Below are 25,385 nucleotides of genomic sequence, written 5' to 3' on the forward strand. Positions count from 1 at the left end.
TTTGAGGATAAATCAAAGTGTTAAGTTCACACAATGAAAGAAAAAAACCTGTTAGACTCATAAAGTGTGATATCTGAAGAAGCCTCAAGGAAGGGACACAGGATCTCAGAGCAGAGCTTCTCACATTTTGCCATGCACACACATCACCAGGAATCTGTTCCAGAACATGCCTAGGGGAGCCCGAGACTGCACACTCCTAACAAGGTCCCAGGTGATGCCCTCTGTTGCTTTGTCCAGGGACCACACTTTGAGTAGTAAAGTTTAGAGCCAGTAGGGGTCCAGAAGACTGCCAGGGCTGAGTGTGGAAGAGCCCCCAGAGTTCTCTAAAGGCCTGGCGGTAGGGAGGGTTTGAAGAGCAGCCCAAACGAGAGGACATGTATTCCCCTCCCAACCCACAAAGCATGAGATCTCATTGGACAACAAAGATTTGGAAACTGCTGCTGGTCCAGTCCCCTCACTTTAAAGATAAGGACCCTGGGACCCAGAGAGGCTGTGAGACTTGACCACACACCCTCCTGAGAATATTCCATAGCCAACACGAAGAGGATCCCGAAACCCCAAAATGCCAAAAGACAGTTTTAAAACACCATTAGCAAAACCTCCCTTACAGTTTTGGCCCACATCCTGAAGCTGCACTTTGCATTGGTTTTCTCTTGCTCGGTTTCTACTAGTGATAAGGTACAGCTGCCCACTGGCCCTCTGAACACGTCTTGTTACATAATCTATTACTTTAATGTATTTCTACTTAGCCTCATCCACAAAGGACTTGATATAACTTACATAATAAAACAGAAAATTGAGACAAGCAAGAGTAGGTGGAACTAAGAAACAGGGAAAAGGAGAACACAGATATGCTGGCCAAAAATTGTGGCTACAGTTGAACTTCAAATTGAATTCCAAATTTCTTGGAATGTATGATGATTACCATTACTACTACTATTGTTGCTGTTATTGATGGTAATGTCTTGCCTCTGACAAGAGGGTATTTCAATATCCGGATCCTTTGTGATATAAGCCAGTTTTCATTTTAGACACATAGCAGTGGCAGTGTCCCCAAGGATGACATCAGAGATTCTTTTAAATAGAACTCATTCAGAAACAGAATTCCAACTTACATATGGAATAATGCACTTTGATATCTAATTTAAGAAAGGCTTCTCAACTCTTACCTTAATCCCAGTTTCTATATTTGGTACATGTATATAAAGCACCGGCACTGTGCAAGACATTCTACTTGTCTGAAGCACAGCCTCTGCCTTTGAGGGGCTTACAATGCAGCGGGAGGGAAGACAAATAATTAGCATGCACCTTCAAAGGATGAAATAAATATCCTAAAAAGAGAACCACAGGCCAAGGTATGAGATAATCATAAGAAAACATCCAACCCTAAAATAGTGATACTGGTGTCAATTATGACAATACCAAGTGCCGTGTAAGGACCGATGATTTGGCACCATGCATTGTGTTAAGAGACTATTATAATCCTCACTTCTGAAATGAAGAAACTAAGATATAGACCTTCATTTAAAGACACAGTCAATTAAGCGGCAAACCACACCTACTAATAATGAAACTGAGACCCCACTTCTGAATCCTGGGCACCTCCCCACTATGGGATCCTGATTTCTGAATTTACAAAGTGAGACACAAATGAACTACAACTGGGAACACAACTCAAAGATACATATTCTCTGAACCAAGGTTGATCATCTGAATAACCAGGAAAAAAGGGAGAGGTGCTCTCTTGACCCCCACCCCCTGCAAAGTATATGTTCCAATTTTCACGACAAGAATCTTTCAGAAATTGTAGAGCAAGAAGACTGACACGAATCTCTGGCAGAGCTGAAGAACTGATGATTAAACAGATGGCTTGTGAGCATTTTGAACATGAAGCAGCGGCCAGCAGGGACTCACATGGGCTTATGGAAAATAAGCCATACTAAATTAACCTAATTTCTTTTTGTGAGAGAGTTATTTGATTGGTTGATGAGAGAGAAGCAATTAGTCATGGTATATCATGATTTCAGCCCATCTGATGAAGTCATGTTAACAGATGTCAATGAGAAGAATGTTGTGATATCCTTTTAATATGGGAGATATGGAATCTTCATGTGGATTCAAGGCTGGTTGAACAAGCAGACCAGTCATGCTGGAGTCTTGGGTCTCAGGCCACTTTGCAGATGTTCCCTCTCATGCTGCTATCAGAATCCATCCCTAACAATATCTTCACCAACATTTTATTAATGACTTGGATGAAGACCCAAAAAGACATATTGACCAAGTTTGTGGAAGACACAAAGCCAGGGAGCATAATCAATAGACACAGGCAGACAGGCAGAGTCAATTTTTCAAAGTAACTGAAGAAGCTGAAATGTGAGCTGAAACCACCCAAGTTAAATTTCACAAGACTAAACCTTAAGTTCCACAGTTACAGGTGGGGAAATCAAATTCTCAAATCTAAGCTGAATGAAACAATTAAGAGTAAAATGGCTGACCATTCTGTGGGAAGAATAGCTGACCCCAAGATTCCATATGAGACACCAATATGATGTGACTGCTAAGAGCTCCTGAGGTTCCAAGCTGATCCTGAAATGTATGAAAGGTTGTTGTATCAATATACTTGGTTCCATCAGGCCTGGGAAACTCATTTCAAAAGAAATATTGTCACCAAAGTCAGCCCAAGGAATGATGATTAAGATGTTTAGGAGTGCTAAAATCAGGTTACCCAAGGAACAGAGAAATGAGAGGGGCAGAACTAATATATTTTGAGCAATAACTTATGAAAATGTGTTAGAAATGTTTGCTGTGTTGATATTTATATTTAATATTAATAATCATATAGAATATTTATTATTTTCTCCATCATACAGATGGGAAAACTGAGGCTAATTAACTTAGATAATTATCCAAAGTAAGTGGAGAGATTAAGATATGAATGCAGAAGAGTCTGACTTAAAGCCAAGACTCTTTCTACTTCATTAGTAATTGAACCTCTATCCAGCAGTTAAGACATTGATAATATTGAGAGCAGACAGACTAAGGAGGGACAGGATAACAACACCCTACAGTTCTCGTACATCCCAGGGTTTCATGCCTTCACTCATTCTACTTCCCCTGCCTGGACACCTCTGTCTACCAGATTCATATTCCTCCTGTGAGATTTGGATCCTATGCTCTGTCTTCTACAAGGTCTTCTCCATTCCATAAAAATGGGATAAGTGTACCTCCATCTAGCATACCTACCCTGCAAGGGGTTGAAAGTGCCTCTTTATATCCTCGTTGACACAACTGGGCTGTAAACTCTTTGAAAGCAAGAGCCATGTACAATTTGTTTTTATTTTTTCTTCATAGCAGCTTTACTGAGATAAAATTCACCTACAATAAAATTCACTTTTAAAAAGTGTACAATTCAGTGGTTTTAGTAGTATACTCCCACAGGTTTGCAACCATCACCACCATCTCATTTTAGAACATTTTTATCATCTTTGGTATCGACTGAATTTTCTGTCCCCTGCCCCCCCAATTCATATGTTGAAGTCCCAACTCCCAATACCTCAGAATATAATTGGTTATTTGGAGAGAAAGTCTTTAAAGAGGTGATAAAGTCAAACTGAGGCCATTAGGGTTGGGCCCAAATCCAATACGACTGGTGTCCTTATAAGAGAAACACACGAAGGGCACATGCAGGAGCATGCACACACAGCAGAAAGGTCATGTGAAGCAGAGTGAGAAGGTAAAGACCGAGGTCTCAGAGGAAACCAACTCTGATGGCACCTTGATCTTGGACTTCAGCCTCCAGACATGAAAGAGAATACATTTCTGTTGTTTAAACTACCCAGTCTGTGGTTTTATGTTATGGCAGTCTAGAAAACTAATACAATCCCCAAAGAAACTTCTTACCCATTAGCAGTCACTCCCCACCCCCACAACATCACTGTTCTTGGCAACGACTAACCTGTGATTTCTGTTTCTGTGGATTTGCCTATTCTGGATATTTCACATAAATGGATCATACAGTATGTGGTCTTTTGTGACAGCCTTCTTTAACTTAGCAGAATGTTTTCAAGGTTCATCTATGCTTTATCAGTACTTCATTCCTTTTCATGGCCAAACAACATTCCATTGTATGGAGATACAGATATGCGTGCGCGCACACACACACGCTACATTTTATTATCCATTTGTCAGCTGATGGACATTTGTGTTGTTTCCATTTGTTGGCTACAATGAATAATGCTGCTAAACACTTTTGTACAAGTTTTTGTGTGGACATATGTTTTCTTTTGGGTGTACATCTAGAAGTGAAATTGTTACCAATGATTAGAAGGGCCAGTGCTTGGTTTAGTGTTCTGCTGTCATTGGCTTGAAATTCTTAATAATTTTTAACAAAGGGCCCTGCATTTTCATTCTGTACTGGGCCCCACAAATGATGTAGCCAGTCCCGCCTATATTATTCAAGCATAAAAGCTATTTATAGTTGACTCTTGCTAAACTAATCAACCTCATTCTTGGTCACTGGGTCTATTTTACTTTTATACATTTTGATAAATCGAGGAAGGGCTCAAACCTGCCAATCCTCTATGTGTCTATCACTGCTATAAATGCTTTTAACATGGAAGGGGTATAAGACAATGATTACAGATGAGGAAGCCAGGAGGCCATAGGAATATTTAAAGGAACTGAAACATCTTTATCTGTTGAAGCAAATCAGGTGCTCAGAGCAATGCTACCACCAGTGGGGCCACTTAAATATTAACTCTAGAATCAGTAGAAAAAGCTAATCAGATGGGAATCCACCTTGTGCATACTTGGATACACATATACCTCACACCATGTGGACGGATCTTAATTTGGTTCAGTTCCTGCAAGGGCTACATGGAAAAATTAAATGCACATTGACAGAGCTTCAGTGAATGACAAGACTCTCTGATGGGTTTTTTATAACATTTTAAAATCAGGTTTATTTCTTATGGGTTACACTTCTAAATTTCTAACTTATGTCAGGGAAATAACTACTGAGTCATAATGGTTTTACCCTCTTAAGAATGCATGTAAAAAATGAAATTAACGTGTATAATAAAATTTCCTCTTGTATTTGAATCTCCAGCTCCAGAAAAACTACCCTGAAATAAATGTGAAGCAACGCATAGTAGTTTTGATGAGCTAAAACATATTTTCAGGGGCACCTGAGTGGCTCAGTCAGTTAAGCATCTCCCTTCAGCTCAGGTCATGATCTTGGGGTCCTGGGATCGTGCTCCACATTGGGTTCCTTGCTCTGTGGGGAGCCTACTTCTCCCGCTGCCTCTCCCCCTGCTTTTGTGCTTCCTCTGTTAAATAAATAAATAAAATCTTTTTTAAAAATAAAAAAATAAAACATATTTTCATAGGAACCAAGAAAAATAATGCTTAAAATGAACTGAAAATGCATTTCAGTGTCAATTAAAAGTTCTCCTAAACTAGAGATCAGTATTACCCTGTAGTTTACCTGGAATTTTTAAAAACCTTTTCATATGAGCCATCCTTATGGAACTGCAAAATCAAACAAAGCAGTGCTATTTAAGTACTTATTCTTTTTAAAAGGTAAAGTTATACTATTATTAATGGGAAACAATATAAAAAGACAAATGTCTGGTATTTTCTGGATCAACTTTGATCGATTTTATAGTCACAGAAAATTAAGACAAAAGAAAGTTTAAAACTTCATCTTTAATCAATTAGAATTTGTTTTCAAAATGTAATGGTTAAATCCTTAGTAAAGATCCAGGAAATCTGACATTTGGTCTCAGTTCTCTAGTGCAGATTTGAGCTAATCACCTCTCCTCAACACCTCAGCTGTACCCTGGGACAATTCATCACCCAGACAGACACGTTTGTGAGGATCAGGGGCTAATAGGAATGACAGTCTTAGGATCTCAAGCTAGGGGTCTTGTCTATATTATAGTATAAGTTATTTAAGGGAACCGGGATGGAAATTTCGAGACCTCAAGAGATGGAGCTGAGTCAATGGGTTTTATTTACATAAAATACAATGATAAGTGATATCTAGATATTACACCAAGAGTTTCAGACCTCTGAAGAGCGGATTCTTCAGTGTCTGAACAGCCCTGATCCAGGGCTGATTTTGCTTTCCCTCAAATGGGGGACCAAAGACAGGAGAGGTTGACTGCCTCTGTGGAGGGCATCTGTTCTGACCCTCTTTATTATCTTCTTGCAAGGAAGAAACTGGGGACCCTTGATGACCCAGCTCTACATCTGGGCATACAACAGCAAGCTTCTATCTCTCCCAGAACCGTAGATAGCACACTGCCATGATTTCTGACCAAGAGGGACTTCACTCATAGGAGTTTCAAACTCCTATGAGTGTACATTTTCCCTCACTGAAACACATAGCCCATATTTTGGGAGGGGGGGAGAATACCCATATCTCAGGGTAACACTTAAGAATAATAAACAGTAGTCACTGCACATTAGATCCATCTGCTCCCCCAAAGAATCAATTAATGAAGGTATCTGGAGATTTTCAGGCCCCAACTGGAGGAATTTCCTTAGGGCCTCCATATCACTGACTGTGGCCAGGGGAAAACACTAAGTGTGCTGGCCACTGAAGCAGAAACAAAATCTTTTCAGGCAATGAATGAAGCCAAAGCCTGAAAAGCTAAATGCCCCTCTGAAAATACCGAACTCCTAACATATCTAGGGAGACCCTGTCTGCAAGGGCAGGAACAGGGACAGCTATCCCTTTTGAGATCTCCCCATCCCATTTCCATAGCATCTATTCATCCAGTGTCAAATCTCTTCTGCGGAGCAGAGAGAAAGACACAATGAGACAGACATGGAGAGAGATATCTAGCCAGAGATATCATGAAAGTCTCCAGTGACCTCGAGGCAGTGAAATGAGGTTAAAATCCTTCAGAAGAAAACTTGAAGGCCACTTCTCTCAATACACAGTCATCCTTATTCCCCTGTAAAATGGCTCCAACTCTCCAGGGAAAAGGAACTGAATAACACAAAGCATACTTGGTTTCTGTGCACTATTGCCCAGACACAGAAACATAAGCATATGGAGAAAGGTTGTGTCCTTCTGCTACTGGAAAAACAAGAGCTTTAGTGATAGGTTTTGCTACAAAATTCCTTCCAATGATCTTTTGTCTTGGATGTTTCTGTCAGTCACTATGTACTATCATTTTAACACCAAACATAATACAATCTACTAGCATTTATCAGATAGACACCCACCCACCCTCCCTATCCTTCCGTTTTATTTTTTTCCATACCACTTAAATCATTGCCTATCTTTCATAGCACTACTCATTGTCTCTCTCTCTCCACAGCCCCACCAGAATGTCCTCTCCCTGAGAACATGACTTGGTTTGCTGCTGTATCCCATGCCTAGGACAGCACCTGATATGGTTAGCGATCTTCCCATTGACCAAAAACTGAATGAAGGAGTTTACATTGCACGTTACTTAAAGTAAACACTGCTTCCTAATTGTTACTGACTGAATGATTCTGTTGCACTAAGTACTTGGCTGATATAAACTGGATCCCTTTGGGTTTTTTTTTTTTTCCTGTAGAACCTGGCATGACAGATCTTCAAATCAAAAAAGTGATCCTTTCCCCACCCAGGGAAGAGGAAGATGTCACGGCTCTCCTGTCCCCAGGGGTAACATGGCCTGGCCAGTTTATTAAGATATCACCCTTGCCCGAGGCTCGTCTTTCTGCTACCATAGAAGTAAAGCAAGTTTAACTAACTTGGAGCGAGGAGGTGGCAGGGACAGGGTGCAATGCTGCCCAAGTGCCCCTCTGACAGGTCATTTCCAACTGTAGTTTCCATATCAGGGGACACTCACCAATCTAAGTTGTAAAACCCCTCCCTGGGCCATTTTCAGCAATTCCATGTCCATCAAGTGGGTCCAGATGTCTTTCACTGGAAGGACTAAAGGACTAGGTTTATCTTTTGCATCAGGGCTTATCCCAAAGTGGCCGAAACGGCCTTCTGTTCAGTGCTGCAGATTCATGAAGTGCTTCACACGTTGACTGTTGACAAGAGCTCCAAGCAAAATGACACCCTCTGTCTCACAGACACACTGACAGTTCGGAAAGATGTCCCCCATACAGCTTTAAATGTATTTCCCATTTCTGGGCCACCCCAACTGTAATAGACCAGGAATTAAAATCTATATTAATTCTGTAACTATCCTGGGAGCAATATAGTCACAGTGCATTGCATTTTTGCATATTAAATTTGGGGGTGTTAAATTTAAATTTAAAACACCCATTTTTTGTTGCCCTGTTTCATACAGTTTTATATTTAATAGACCTCAGAAGAATGGAAGTGACCTGTATCTCTCTCAGCCTCTCAGAGACCCTGATCCCTCTCACCTCGTGGCCCTTCTGATAGAGCTATTTGAGTTCACATCCAACTTTCAGCCTAAATGCCATTTTCTGGAGGACAATGACTGTAGCCGCTTCATCTCTTGGGCAGCTATCAGCTAGATGCTTGTTGAATGAAACTGCTCTTTGCCATTCTCACGGACAGAGGAGAGTTAAGTCTGGCTAAATTTATGGCTTTTTCTTTCAAGACACAGCACACACACATCTTTGTGCACCCATAAACTAGGAAATGTCCATGTAATACAAAGATAACACGAAAAACTAAACCATGCCAGTTAAAATGGTCTGAGGAAATAAAAAGATTTCCCCAAATTTATTTCTCAGCCAACTTGTGCTTTTCCTAGGAAGAAATTAAAAGTATATTAATGACATATTTTTAGCCTTTTATTCATTTGACCAGTGAAATTAAAATATTGGTAGACTGTAATTAAATGAAGATGACATTATGGACCCTGAATTAATACTGTCATTGGAAATGCTGCCGTGTGTTAATAGTTGGTCTGCATGTTACATTACCACCATCTGCTGCTCATGACAGTCAGTTTCAAAATAGTGACTTTCCTTCTTATTCCCCTTACTAAATCTTTCGTAAATTTAAATACAACATAAGTTCACAACCACTAATTTCAACATGTACCCATGGTGTGCAGCACGGGTCGCATTTCCTAAATTGGGCTCCTTGCTACTCTAGTGCTAGCAAGAGTGGCCTGGAAAAAAAGAGATTTCAGTGGTTGAACAAGTTTGGGAAAAGCTCTTGAAGAGTCATAATTTACGCCAGCAGATTTAACTCTGTGAAGACTCCCTCAGTAAAAAAAAAAAAACAAAAAAAAAAAACTGGTTTAACTTTGTGGAACCAAGTGTTTTCTAAACTTAATCATGGAACTCCTTTTTATACAGAACACCTATTATCATTCTCAAAGGTACCACCCTTTGGTGCTTCATAGCTATTGATGTTTCATTGTATCAAATGCCTACAAGCGAACTAGACAATTTTACAATGTGATGTTTGCTTATAAATAATGTGCCACCAGATTTACATGTATTTTCTTACATCACCTCCAGGAAACACAGGATGGCAAAGTAACTTTGTTGTCACTATCACTTCACAGCAAAGTTATTTCCGAAAGTGAAAAATATCCCACCACTAGGCCTCAATAACAAGTTTCCAGTGGTGCTTCTCAAACTTTTCCAGCAAAATACCTCTAAGAGCAAAGAAGGATAAACTCAGACCCCTGAGATGGGACTTGCCAAAGCAGAACATCTGAAATCTCACGCTTTGTTTTTAAAATTCATGCAACAAATAGTGCCATGTTTGTGAAATAACAAATGTTCAGGATTATTCACTGCAGCAGTGTTTTTAACAACGAAAGATTAAAAACAACCCAAATGTACATCAACAGGAAAGTGAATATATTATAGTATAGCCATATAGCGGAATATGCTATACAGCTGTTAAAATGAAGAATGGGAACATTCTCTAATATTAACATGGGAAAAGCTCCAAGATATTGTGGCACATGAAAAAAGCATGAAACAGAACTGTGTAAAATGTGAGTTTTTATCATGAAGGGCAAAAATAAGAATTCCAGAGTTGCTTACATATGCATATGGCAACTCTGGAAAAATCCATAGGAAATTCTTAACAGTGGTTACCTTTTGGGGAAGAGGATGGGAACTCAGCAAAAGGAGGACAGGGATGAGAAGAGACTTTGAACAGTATATATTTTTATATTTTTTAAGCCATATGAACGTGTAACCTATTAAAATTATATTAAACATTTAAAAATCATGTACATTTTTCACTCTGTGATATATTCACATCTGGCCTAATTTTTTTTAAATACCCATACATTAAACAATATCCATATTTAAATTCCTGCTTGCTGCATCATCTGGACATCATATACATGGTTTAGTGTGAAAGACATGGGTTTAGGCCATTTAAAACTTGTTTGAACATATAGCCTTCATTCCATTTGAAGAACAAACCTCAACACAAAAAAAATCTGGAACCCCTACTAAAAAATGCTTGCTCAACAGTTTGGGACTTTTATCTATAAGCTGGGGTTAGAACTCTGATGCGCAAAATCAGTACTAACTTACTTTTGGAAGTGACCACACAGAAAGTGGCACAATACTAAAATGGCAACCCCAAGTGTGAAGCATCAGAGATTTCTACCCATTCTTCCATGACAGAGTGTTCAAGGGCAAGGCAAACCCCAAGGGCAAACCTCTGCTTTATAGCCCAAAGTAAGTGGAATTTCAAACTCTCCAACTATTTTCAACACATTTTTAAAAGCTTGGTGATTATTTAAAAAATAGGAATAATCAGTCTAGCTTAAGCCAAAAAATGTCCTATTATACTTCCTGAATAAAAAAAATAACAAGTTTCTTTTGGTTATACTTTCATAGCACTTTTATTAAAATGCTTTTTATATATGTGAAAAAAACATGTGCCATTTATTTATATTAAAGATATGGTCCAATAAATAAATAAAATACAACACAGATATAACTCTAATGGAACAAGCAAATGTAGTATGACTAATGTCGGTAAAACATACTACAGGGACCTGCATCTTATACCCTGAAAGATATTCTGAGGACAAGTTTTGTATCCTCGTTTACTTCCTAAGAGTGGTTTAATAAACCAACAGTGCCATAAACGTCTCCGAAATTCTCTTAAACTGAAATTTTACTTCTAGGTGTAAATAAGGCCAGAATTAAAAAGACAAACAGTGTGAACAGATGAACCAATACAGCACAACCAGCAGGGAGTCATTTGTTACTGCTCTCATCCATTCTGAATCCGTTTCAGAAGGCTGTTCTCTCTGGAATCCCTTCAGAGAAACAACAGGCAGTGGCAACCGCATGGACTTCAGACTCTAGTACAATCCCCTGATGACCTGCTGGGTATTCATAAGTGGCAGAATGATTCCACCTTGAGGTTTTAGGTTTTATTTCGGTTGTAATAATGAGTTATGAATAATTGATCACTGGGTAATAAATTATTCAGGCAGGCACACAGTTTCCAAGGAATCCTGGAGTGAGCCTAGCTAATGGCATAACAGAAGCCAGCAGCAGCTGCCAAGGGGACACCCCACAATTACCCCACGCTGCAGAGGCATGGGTATAGTTAGTGCCTCTCGGTATGGGCTTTTCAACAAGGGGCCATATTAATGCCTTCTGAATTTTTATAAAGTAGAAACCCCCACAGGGTACTCTAGTGTCTGTCTAAGTGCGGTTATGAAATACTGAGCCCTGACTTCTTCATCCATCAAAGGATATTTGTTATCAGGCGAGTACAACCTTTGTTACTGAAACTAGTGTTGAGAAAAAAACACTGTAAAATCAAGAATGTATGTCTACACACACATGCGTGCACACGCACACTTCTGTGTGTACACATATACATATATATAGTTTCCATGTGTGTATGTGTATACAGACATACATACACACAGTTTTTAAGAGTATGCCAGGCCAGCAAAATAACGCCAATATAAACTCTACCTTGAGGAAATTATCTGTTTTTCTCAGTTTTCAAAAACTTTTAAATGTAACTCATGCTTATGAGCTCAAAACTCAACTTCTTTAAAGGCTTACTAAAAGTCTCCTTCAGATACGCATCAAGTCCCATCCATATCAAATATCCAAATGCTTTACTTCCCTAAGTATTGTTTTTTTAAATAATTTTTATTTTGTTATATTAGTCACCATACAGTACATCCCCAGTTTTTGATGCAATGTTACTTCCCTAAGTATTGTTAAACAGCCTTGCAAATCACATCTGTCATTGATCCTTCTTAAAATTTTCCTTTGTAAAACAATTCTAAAAATAATAAAACTACTCATTAGAGCTCAATAATCATAGTACTGAAATATCTTTGAAAGAGAACATGAATTAAAAGCAGCTGATATGGCAAATCCAGTTTCATAAAGAGTAGACTGGCTGATCTTGCCCCCAAATCCGCAGTACCTGCATTTGTGCAAGGCCAACGAGATGGGAGAGAAGGGAGCAAGGCAATGGAGGGCTACTGGACCAAAAATCTTCCTCAGATTTCCCCTGAGGGAAGGCAGGGAACCTAATGAGGTTTTTAAGGGTTTCTCCAAACTAAAAGAAAAGTGGAAACGTCCATCAAGATTTAATGAAAATGCTGAGTGGCCCACAATATATGGGAGAAGTTGAGGAATCTAATGCCCAAACACACTCTTCATAAAAAAAATTTTAACTTAAATTTAATTTAGGTAACATATACTAAAGGTAATACATATTATTAGGTAAACATATTACTAAAATTTCAGAGGTATAATTTAGTTATTCATCAGGTGCATATAACACCCAGACACATTCTCTTTTTTTTTTTTTTTAAAGATTTATTTATTTATTTATTTGACAGAGATAGAGACAGCCAGTGAGAGAGGGAACACAAGCAGGGGGAGTGGGAGAGGAAGAAGCAGGTNTCGTAGCATAGGAGCCTGATGTGGGGCTCGATCCCATAACGCCGGGATCACGCCCTGAGCCGAAGGCAGATGCTTAACCGCTGTGCCGCCCAGGCGCCCCACCCAGACACATTCTAATCAAAGCTTCAATATTCCAAATTTTCCACTCTTAGAAATTGGGAAACCTAGAACACATGACAAGAGGATCAACATACAATTAAAACTTCCTTCCTCACTTGCTCAATAAAGGTCATGAAAGCAAAGCCTGTAATTTTTCTCTGAACTAAAAACAAGAAAATTGACTGGTCTGAACCCAAAGATTAGAAAGCCACATTCAGCTTAAACTATCCAATTTCACAATGATTATCACTAGCAATTGCAAAATCAACCAGTTTAACAATCTTAGAGGCTTTCATATATCATAGTCCAGGGTTTACATTTCTAAACACGTTTATTAAGGTAAAATTGGTAAAAAAAAAAAAAAATATATATATATATATATACAGTATACTACACGTATTTAAAGTACTTAATTTGATAAATTTTGACATATGGATATGCCCATGAGACCATCTCCACCATCATGATAATGAGCATGCCATCATCCCCAAAGTTTCCTCATGCCCAGGGTTTGCTTTTTCAATAACTAAACTTCAGGTGGGTTTTTCACATATTACTAAACAAGAGCACTGCTGTGCCAAGTATGTTCTACAGCATTCAAAGGTTTATAACTGTTTATTCATACTTCTAAGTGTCAGGTAATAGGGGCCACGAAAGCAGCTGAGAAATAAAAAGGGACTGTGTTCTTGTTAAAGTATGGAATGGAAACTCAGTTTCATGGTATCTTAAAGCAATGAATGTCATATAATATTAACTGCTTATTTTTAACACTACATGAAATTATTTACATGATACATAATTAGTGTAGCACACAAGCTACTTTGAGGACTTTGTGGTGTCAATTATGTCTATTTCCCATATAAATATAAATTTGCAAATCACTAGTTCCAAAAACTAAGCTTAGCAATAACTGGCCAAGAAACTAATAGTAACATAAAGGTTGGTTTTCTCCCCTGTTGACTTTTAAGTCATGCACATCACTCTAAATTCACTATTTAGAAATGGATGTCATGACAACTCAACTTTTTCCCCAGGAAAATTGGCTCAAGAGTAATAAACTAATAAACCCAGAAACTAATTTTAATCTGAGAGCTTTCCACCTTCTCATTTCTTTGACATTTACATTATAGGTGTATCTCATTCCGAGTACTTTAAAGGTGGATGATAAAGCTGATCCTGCTGGAGTAAGTGATAGATACAGGGGAACCACCTGCCTTATGTCAGGCAGAGTGCTGGGCAGCTTGAGTCACCAAAAGCTACTGGAGAAAAAAGTCTCACAAGAAGTCTGCTTGAAAAGAACCAAAAACAAGAAGGGCTAGTTATAGATTATACTTAAGGGTGTCATGCTTGCTTTGGGTCAAGAAGTTAGAGATTAAATATTGAAAAATATTCTGAAACCAACCCTGGATTTGGTTATTGAGGTTCCTCTGGAATCCATTAAAAATCAGCTCATCTCTCTGAAAAAAGTCCATTTTTGATTAGGGGAAAAAAGTTGAACTATAGTATACACATAGTTTTGTCCTTGCATATTACTCACTCATCCTTAAAGTATTTTACTTATTGGGGATGTCTGCATGGCTCAGTTGATTAAGTGTCTGCCTTCGGCTCAGGTCATGATCCCAGGGTCCTGGGATCAACCCCCACATCGGGCTCCTTGCTCAGTGGGAAGCCTGCTTCTCCCTCTGCCTGCTATTCCCCCCTGCTTGTGTGCTCCCTTTCTCTCCCCCTCTCTCTCTGATAAATAAATAAAATCTTTTAAAAAATTTTTCACTTATTGAATAAATGAGACAAAATAACATTTAAAATAGGAGGCTTACACAAATCTTTTATTTTAAAAATTTGGGGTAGTCAACAATGTAAAGGGATCAGCATATCCAGTTACATTTTTATTTTATTATTTACCAAAATAACTTAGATATCCCCCCATCTCATATATTTAAATAAATAATATTCCTTATTTCCTAGGCTATTATTCAGTGTCAGCAAAACCATTAGCTTCCCTGCTCACAAATCCAACAAAACAACAGAAGAACAGAGTGGGATAAGCAAAGAATTTAAGCAGTCTAAAAATCTAATAAATATACCACAGTAATCTGCCTACACTCTTTTCCTGTCAATAATCCATCTGTGGTATTTTCAATAATTCACTTTTATTTTCTTTCAAATAATAGCAATGCAAGGAAAAAAGCATTTTAAAAAAAGGCTTTTTGTGTGCTGTTGTTTTCTTTCTAAATGCTTCTTGGTGATTCAGTCTTCAAAGCAGGCTTTTTTTTGGCCCCCTGCCCAAGCCAAAATGAAACTGAGGGGTTCCCTGCATCCTACTTATCCTAAAATATTTTATTTATTAGTCATCTCTCATTGGAAAATATTAAAAACCAGAAAAGAAGCTCATGGCTTCTTTTATGCTAATACATGCAACAAAGCAGCCTCAGGAAAATGTAAATCATTTACCCCAAAATGTTGGCTTCATTACCATGATTGAGATAAGTCAAAGTAACTGTGCACCCTTGCATTGTATTCTCTGTTTTTCCTTTCTATCTCTCAAACCTTAAATGTTGTAAGACGGCCAGACGCTCAGGGGCTTGACTTTATTACAGAGAACTGGCAAAGCCCAAAGTGAAGTCCAAGTACAAATGAACCCTTCCCACATTTACCCAAGAGGAACTGATGCACAAGATCCTCCAGGACACCAGCCGTTTTAAACGAAATTTTAATATGCTTTCATATTGTAATCTCTCCTAAAAGATCAATGATTTTAAGGGAAAAAGACCTGATCACTACAACGAAAACTGTTTTCTCGCAGGGCAAAATGGAAAGAAATCCAGTTTCCTCCAAATTGTTTTCATAACTCCACTGCATAACCACTGAATCCTATTAAACTAGCTCAGCCTACTCAATAACGTGGTCCTCCCAACACAGATACCCACTGGGGAGAACGCCTGGTCATAATACAGAAATAATAGCTTTAATAAGAGTACATAAAATGGGCTCAAAGTTGGACTCATTAAATCTACTAATGTTTTGTTTATAATGAGTCAAAAACTGAAAATAAGGATATGTTAAAATGATTAAATCACACAGAAATCCATAAATAGTTGTCAGTACGTGCGATATATAAGCACTAGCTTTGCTGAACGCCACCAGCTATTAAATAGCAGAAAATTACTCTCACATTCTGAGTCACTGGAAGCTTGTTTCAAATATTATAAAATATCTATGCATTCTGAAGACCTACTACTCATTTTTAATTATTTTTTTTGACACTGTCAGGCTACGATAATCAATTTATTAATTCACTGAGAGGAAAAATGTCCTTTTTTATAAACAGTGAAAACTTATACACAGAAAGAAAGGCTTTTCAAGTTCACTCCATACAATATGAAAACTGATTTCTCTACTTCTCACTGTGTCAAAAATAAATTTGAAAATGGATGAAGTCCTTTTTTTTTCTAATTACAACTCAGCATGTCAGCAAATGTGGTCATAATTCATAACTGGCCCAAATATGCTTCCGCTGAATGGCACAGAATGCCCATCACTTCTCAGTGATTGAAGCTTGGTTCTTCATCAGTTTTCCAGGGTTATGCCAGAAAGGATATGCTGGAACGATCATACTAAATCTCTGAGCATGCTAAAAGGTACAATACTTTTTTACTTCTACTTCAATAAGGTTACCAGAGTCAACATATCCAACAAGAGGGAAGTAACTGGTATCAATGCCACATGGTGGACTATTATGCGAGCATTTAAAATGACACTTTGTTAAGAGTACTTAATAACATGGGAAAATACCTACATTTTAGTGCTTCAAAAAAAAAAAAGATGCAAAATTATGCATAAACTGAATGGGGAACTGTTCTCCCACCCTTTTGTCTAGTGTAGTGGTCCTTAAAGTAGAGTCTGCAGGCCAGCAGCAAAAGCGGTAGAGATGCAAATTCTCAGGCCCCACCCAGACTTGCTAAATCAGAAACTCTGGGAGTAGAGCCCAGCAATCTGCATTTTAACAGCCCTCCAGGCAATTCTGATGCCGGGTAACGTAAGAAAACCACCGGCTGGTTCGTAATCTTCCTTCAGGTCTCAGCGGAAACAATGCATTCCCAAGAAGCCCTGCCTAATCCAGCACCATGCTGCCAGCTTCCATGGGTCTGTCACACCTCACAGCAACCAAGACTTTCCTTTCACAATGGATATGACAGCTTATAATTACTTTTACTCTTACGATTACACAATTAGTGTTCTTCTCGCTCACTAGCCCAGATATTCTAAATCCTAGCTGCACATTCAAATCACCTGGAAGCTCTCAAAAATCCAGATGCCTGGGGTGTGGCCCAAATAAAACAAGATACTGGGGTATGACTTGAACATGTGTTTTTAAAATACTGTGATTCCATTCTTTGGCCAAGGTTGAGAACCACCAGACTGCTTAAAGAGCAGTTGATCAGCAAATACTGATCAATGGTCGTTGAATGAACATGTGGAGTTTTTTTTTTTACTTTCATTTACTCTGTGGGTGTTCTTACAAATGGTACATCTTACACATGGCACAAAATTCCAAATGTACAAAAAGGGTTCAGTGAAAAGTAAGTCTCCTTCACTCTCATCTCTGAGGCAACCACTGTGACCAATGCCATATGTTTCTTTAGAAGAGTGAATAAATATTTGTCAACACACAGAAAGAAGACCAGAGATGGGTAGCAGGATTACAGATTATTCTCCCGCTTTATGCACACCTGCACTTTTTATAAAACATATGCACATTACTTTCATTACAGGAAAAGGAGGTACCCTAAATGTATATGCATCCAGAGCTATTCAGGAGATACTCCCTGGGTCTGACAGTTCTGAGAAAAATGGTCACTTTGGAACAACGTTCTCTGTCATGAGGAAGAGATCCTTTATTTGGCTTAAGCAAATAGTCTAATTATTCCCCCTACTTCGTTTTGGTTATATTTTCACCTCTGATTAGACATTCAGCTTCTCCAGAACTCTCATCAGAAAATGGTGGAAGGGAACACAAAAAGAGATACTATTAATTCTAGGCCCTGAATTAAAAAAATGGCATCATGGGTGCCTGGTGGCTCAGTAGGTTAAGTGTCCGCCTGTGGCTCAAGTCATGATCCCAGCATCCTGGGATCGAGCCCTGCATCGGGCTCCCTGCTCAGCAGGAAGCCTGCTTCTCCCACTCCGTCTGCCTGCCGTTCCCCCTGCTTGTGCTTTCTCTGTCAAATAAATAAAATCTTTTTTAAAAAATGGCATCATGATTTACAGATCTGTCTTGTCTGAATTTAGTTAACATGAGCCCCTACCAACACTGACATCTCTAGGTATATTAAGATGAAAAGCTGAAGACTGGATCCTAGTGTGGTGCTTTAATGATGGCTTGTCCTTCAAAGATCCTGACCCCCTCAGCCCCAGCCTCATTGATGACTGTATCTCAGCAGAACATTCTGGAACTGGGACATAAGTCTAAGATGCTGTTAGGAGAGACTGGGCTTAGGAGAGCTATCTGACAATAATGGACCCAGACTGTTGTGGGGTTTTATTTATTTTTATTACTGTTGTTGCATCTTTGTAACTTTTCACCTTCCTTACTCTTAGGGTCTAGGGACCTCTCCCCTCTGCTGTCAGTGTAACTAATTCTAGCAGCAATTCTTAGCCCCCTCTCCTCCATTCTGTTTCTGTGGCTGGGTGGGAAATCCGCCCGTTAGGACTTATAAAAATCTGCTCTACCACGGGCCCAAAAGCTCTCCCAGGAGGCAAGGGCCCGGGTTTGAAGATATTTCTCTAAGGACTTGGTAACTCTTCCCATTTAACTCCGGTCCTTATCTCATGCTGTAGACATTTGATACTAGGAAGAAATGCTAGTATTTCCATGTTAACCATGCTGACGATACTTAGGCAAAGGCCAGCGTACACATACACAGTTAAAGAAGGAAATATTTGGGTATTTACATGGACAGGACCAAGGGGGAAAAATGAAAGCTCTTGGATAATGCATAGAAACTAGTAAAATAAAGACAATAGGTAGCTAGGAAGGGATCTGGACAGTGGCCAACATCTCTAAGAGCAACCCGCCACACACACGTTTAAACGTTATACTGTTGGCCAGTTGTTTTATGTATGTTAATTGTATATTTCTTCTAGACTGGAAGCTCCTGAGGGCCAAGCCTTAGCTGCTATTGCTTCAGTTTCCTCACTGGTGCTTAGTACAAAGTAAAGGTTTAATACATAAATACTTATTAGCTGACAAACTAAAAGACTACAGCACAAAATCAACTCTAAATAATAATGTCACTGTATTTTAAGTTGATGAAATTTAAAACACCATTATAACCAGAATTCTGTGCTGATAAGATGAATGTTGAAATTCATTGCAGTTGTGGCCATGATTAATCATGTATTAAGTAATCATGTACAAGTTTAATCATGTATCTTAGGGTACGCCTACGTCCTCAACATCTCTTTTCTATTACTATGCTAAGGGCCAAAGAACTTCTTAGCTTATCCAACTCTGTGGGTTTGCTTTAAAAAAGGGTCTGACAGCTTAACAAAAATATAAAATTATGAAGTAGAATTAGAACAATATTTACGGGGGCGCCTGGGTGGCATAGCGGTTAAAGCGTCTGCCTTCGGCTCAGGGCGTGATCCCGGCGTTACGGGATCGAGCCCCACATCGGGCTCCTCCACTGTGAGCCTGCTTCTTCCTCTCCCACTCCCCCTGCTTGTGTTCCCTCTCTCGCTGGCTGTCTCTATCTCTGTCGAATAAAGAAATAAAATCTTTAAAAAATAAATAAATAAATAAATAAATAAATAAAAAGCCAACTCAGTCTTTCAGCTCAGCTTCTCACAATCATTAGACCAGTTTCTATAATTTTGAAAGAAAATATTCCGAAATATTGTTTTATAAATTTCATTATGAAGAATGGCATAGAAAAATCTCTATGCCATTCAATACTCATTTTAAGTTTAATTTTATTCTACTGTGATAACTAAAAAAGGAATGCCAGATCTTTATGCCAAAAAGAAAACTCTCCCCAAACACACATTAACCAAATGTCATGGCTGTAACTTTTTTCTAATCCCATAGCTAACGCAGAAAGTCAATAAAAATATAAAGGAATGTGGTATTTGCATTGTAATTAAAATGCACAAATTCACAGTATATGAAAAATGTCAATGGTAGAGTGATGCCCCCAAGTGGCATAATGATAAATTGCAAAACTCTGATGGAAAAGAATAGCTACTCCTTTTGTTAAGTTCTTTGATTAAAAGTGCATATTACATAAACCTAGATATCACATGGGCTATTAATAAGTGTACTATGGACCATCTCAGACTCATAGTAAATCCAAGTCACTCTTTTAACTAGGTATACCAAGAGATAGTCTGGTATATAAGCTTATGATATACTTTCCTTATAATCTCAAAAGATTAGGTGTATGTGTCTGCAAAACAATAGAGTCAGATCTACTGTGATATATTAAGGGAACAGCATTCAAAACATTATAGAAATCTTTTTAGAAAGTATTATTTTCTACCCATCTCTGACATTAACCAATTCCCTATGTTTATGGCCTAGCATGTAAAGCACAATTTAAAACCTTATATAATCAAATTGTTTGGCGAATGGGTGGTACTAATTAATGTGCTTTGCTCACAAACTGAAGAGTCAATTGTCAACACTCTGGGGAAAGAATCTAAAAAAATACGAGTTTAGTTTCCTGCCTCTGTACATGCATTAAACATAATCACTGATGAGCTGCTCTCTTATGTAGCTGACAGGTCAACATTCTGAGGATCAATTGCTTTTGGACAGTCATAGAGATTTAAAAAAAAAGAAAGAGAGATGACAACAGAATTGCTACAATCTCAAGAAAGATCCTTGAATAAGATTTTAAAATCACATGTCTGAGATCAGATTGCTTTGAGGGATTTCTCTCTTAAAAGTAGAATGCAAAAGAAAAACTTCCATTTAACAGAGAGTGCCAATTGCAGTTATTGGGTGGTGACTAGATAAAAGTTTTATTAGGCTTCCTTTAATTATTCCTTTAACTTGGGTTATTTACAAATAAGATGAATCTCAACTGCTATGAATGATACCCATAAGGTAATATGATAATATTCTATATTTTATACATTTATTTACAAATGAATTTATACCTACTTATAAATATATCTTATATTTATATATTATATATTCTTTATTATATAATATCTATTTATCTTGATATTTTATATGATAGATATCGTATTTAACCCTATTACAATCCTATGAAGTATTATATCCATTTTACAGATAAGAAAACTGAAGCTCAGATTAGGAAACTGCATAACCTTAATCTTATAGCTAAGAACAAGACTGGCTTTACATCTTGACCTGTTCACTTCCAAAGCCAACATTCTAGGATTTTGTGAGTAGCCATAGCCATGATTCTTCACGATTTTAGCAGAGCGTTCTAAAATCAATTGATCTAAAATCAAATGTCTACAAAGACAGGCGGGTAGTAGAAAGGTATGATACAGCTGTGTATAAGAGACAGTGAAGAGTGGCAGCACATGGAGAATTAAAGAGCACAGGGTCTAACTAAAGGGGGCAGCTGCTACCCACCTCCAGCCCATATGTTAGCAAATATCACCAAATCTTTTGGTTTACTTTCTTCTCCAAGAGAAATGAAAAGCTCGATTTTTATGAGACTGCCCATTTTTAAACACTGGCAACTAATTTAGACTAAAAAGGAAACACTATTCAATAGGCCAAACCAAAAACATCTGAAGGCTGAAGGTAGCCTGTAGGCAATATGTTGTAGAGATTCTGATGATGAATGACTCTTTTTCAAGAGATTCTACACTAGATTTTCTGGTATCAAATAATTTGTCAATTATCCTCACTATTGGATTCATTCCACACACCTAGGCTTCATCTGCCATATTCGGCTCAAGTTAGGTGTTTTCAGATCAGTAGTGCTAGTCCAGGAAAAATTACTGACAAATCACTTCCCAACCAACCAGCCCCTTCCTCTCTCATTTCTCTCTCCCTGCACCCAACGCCTACACACTTTTCTCACCCATCATATCTCAAGTCTAAAGCTTTCAAGTCTGGTCTTCATATATATTACTTACATCCCTTTGTTCAACTTTTTAGCCCTCCTGTGAATTCTCATAAAATTCTTCACATTCCTCACTCACTAAAAAAAACAAAATTGGATATAGTCTTTATGACCAGGGATAGAAGCAGAAAAATGTTCACCTTTAGCCCTGAAGGCTGATTTATAGCCTGCATAGTTTTGATAAGGATCAAATACATACTGATTGCTACATTCTTTTTTTTTTTTTAAAGATTTTATTTATTTATTTGACAGAGATACAGCCATCGAGAGAGGGAACATAAGCAGGGGGAGTGGGAGAGGAAGAAGCAGGCTCCCAGAGGAGGAGCCCGGTGTGGGGCTCGATCCCAGAACGCTGGGATCACACCCTGAGCCCAAGGCAGGCGCTTAATGACTGAGCCACCCAGGCACCCCGATTGCTACATTCTTAAAGGGTCTCATGACTGCCTGTATATCTCATTGATAATTAATATCAAGCTGAATGATAAGCACCAGAGAAATCTTACAAAAGTAGTTTTACAAGTAAAAATTTTAAGAAAACATTTATAATCTAATACTCCCTGCACGTCTCCTCGCCCCTTGAACATTAACCATATAACCACCAGCTTCATACAGCAGAAGTGCAGCTCTTTCTGCCCATGGGTCCTATCACTGTGCTATAATAAAAGCACCTTTTTGCACCAAAAATGTCCCAAGAATTCTTTCTTGACTGCTTACGGCCCCACATCATTTACAATGTGATTTTTAGAAATTCTGGGTCAGATTTCGGTCTTACTCTCAATGTTTCCATAAAGGTACTCTAGTAATTTTCAGAAATTTATCATCCTGTTCTACATGGCTGGAATCATACCTCTAGAATTTATGGAAAAGAATTCTTTTTGAGAGGAGTCATGAAGCATGCTCTAAGGACACCAGAAAAGTGCCAGCACTGTCACCATTCTTCATGTAGGAATTTATTGAAAAATATAAATTCTAGATAATTACTTTTTAAAATTCTGGACATAAAGACCATTTAAAAAGTTGATTTTGAAAAAAAAATAGTAGCATCAATATTTAACTTTATAATTCCTACGTAGTATTAAAAAGTGGAAAATGTTTATCACATTGGTTTTAAATCCAATGGGCAAAAACTGAAAGAATTTAGAGTAGTCTCAAAACTTCTGAAAAAAAGAATAGATTATGGGATAGAAGTTAAGGACTGATGTCTTGGGTCATTCTTCTTTCTGCTTTCTCTTTTTCTTGTGTTTCTGATGTACAACTTTCTCATCTGAACTTCAATTACAACTAATTTTTCACTGTAGCAAATTCAAACAACTTCAAGCTAGAAGTAACAGACATACCATCCAACAGCATTTTGAGTTTTTCTCTACCATGAAAGTTTAAGGGTCTGATCAAAATCAAAGAAAAGGAAATAACAAGAGGGTCCTCAATATTATTAAGCTAATTTTATTTTTTTTCTAAAGATTTTATTTATTTATTTGACAGAGATAGAGACAGCCAGCGAGAGAGGGAACACAAGCAGGGGGAGTGGGAGAGGAAGAAGCAGGCTCACAGTGGAGGAGCCTGATGTGGGGCTCGATCCCATAACACCAGGATCACGCCCTGAGCCGAAGGCAGACGCTTAACCGCTGTGCCACCCAGGCACCCCTATTAAGCTAATTTTAGATGGGAGCCCCTGATTGGTTTCAATGTCTAATTTGAGAGCTGTATGACTACAGACTGAAAAATTCCTTCATAGAAGCCAAAAAAATTAATACCATATTTCCCTTAGTACACCCTATTCACCTCAAGTGTGAATTACCATTTATTTGCATTTAATAACATTTCTAAAATTGCCATCATTATAAACAATTTTTACTTTCTCATTCAAGAAGTCCCAATCAAGTTAAGTGGAAGCAATGTTGTAATTGAGACTCTGGTATGCATAAAAATGATATTTTCACTTCATCTACCCCGTGTTCCTTTTCTAGGTCATTTGGGTACTTCAATCACCTGCTGAAATGCCTTTAAAAATCTTGTCTGAAGACACCATTCAAGAAGCTTTTCTACCGCTTACTAAATTCTTAGAATCTTAAATGTAAAGAGCAAATGGTACTCCATGTTCCTAATCAGCTAAGAGCTACGCAAACAAGGCAGCTAACTAAAAATTTGTATGAAGTATTTTTACTTACAATTCCTCTCCTTGTTTTGCTTTCTTGTCTGAAACCAGATAGACAGTTCCAAAACTTCCACTACCAAGTTTTTCTTGAAGCACATATCTTCTTGCAATCAAGGTCTTTGGATAAGTTGAAATGGCTATTGATCCATTCCGACACTTAGCAGCCTCTTGGAATTTCAGCATTGCTCCAAACAAGAGAGAACTGCTTTATTTGTTTATAGAAATTTAACATTCAATTCTCCTAGAAAATGGCCAAATTCATCCACGTAGTGTTGGTCAATCCCTTAAAAGTGAAAAGACCAGAGATCAGGTGTAAAGAATGCTGAATTATTCCTTACAATAAGTGTAAGTTTTTGACATTGATACCGGCACCTTGAATAGTGGATTCAATGACTTGAGAGAAAAATGTGAAAAGGTAGTGATAATGGCAGATTCTAGTAGAAGACAGTCTTTCACAAGAAGAGAGCCTTCCCTCATACATCTAAACATGGCAAAAATGAATTACAGTTAAACAATCCGTTTAAGATTTATACTCCCCACCTATTTAAAAAATCCAAATATAAGAATATTATAATTTCCTTAAATCTACACATTTGCATCAATCTTTTTGTAATTCTTCCCCCCTTATGTCTGTTTTGATTAACAAATAGTGAGTTAGGATTAAACTAGAAATTTGCATAGAATTTTTTTTCTGTAGACGTTAAACCATGGTATTTCCATTTATTAGAATAGATGCGAAGAGGAAGAAAGACTTCAGAATAAATTTTTTCCCATCCTAAAAAATTCTGGTCCAGTTTCTGAAGTTATTATACACACTGTGTATAGAGTAATCTCTCTGGATTGAAAACAGGAAGTGTCACAAATGCAGATCAAACCACAAATTGTATTGTAATGAGAGCTGAATATAAATGTGTTATAATTCCTTAAGGAGCTATAAATGTACAGCAGGATTATGAAAAGTAGGACTGTTTCATATGAGTGTATGCCCAGTAAAATCACTTTTATTTCATCAACATGTAAAATATTTTGTTAGTTATCATGAAAAGTGGGTTTTGTTTAAAATCTATGAAAACATGATTTTAAATTGAAGACTGTCTATGCCTTGGAGTCAAGTTTCCATCCTCAACTATTCCAAAGCTGTAAGACAAAAACTTATTGTGTCTAAT

At 37.9% G+C, this 25,385-nt stretch overlaps 1 protein-coding gene across 10 annotated transcripts in view; it reads right to left on the reverse strand.

Moving 5' to 3' along the window:
- The window catches only part of NEK11 (NIMA related kinase 11), a 231,332-nt gene that overhangs the window by 203,869 nt on the left and 2,078 nt on the right, over nucleotides 1-25,385 (reverse strand). For all 10 annotated transcript variants that reach the window (XM_019803185.2, XM_034662010.1, XM_011229202.3 and 7 more), the window contains one exon: nucleotides 24,233-24,502. In XM_019803185.2, the coding sequence (XP_019658744.2) occupies nucleotides 24,233-24,402 (170 nt within the window). In that variant the 5' untranslated portion in view covers nucleotides 24,403-24,502. The remainder of the gene's footprint in view (nucleotides 1-24,232; nucleotides 24,503-25,385) is intronic.

Source organism: Ailuropoda melanoleuca, chromosome 6 (genome assembly GCF_002007445.2).
Source record: "Ailuropoda melanoleuca isolate Jingjing chromosome 6, ASM200744v2, whole genome shotgun sequence".
Lineage (NCBI taxonomy): Eukaryota > Metazoa > Chordata > Mammalia > Carnivora > Ursidae > Ailuropoda > Ailuropoda melanoleuca.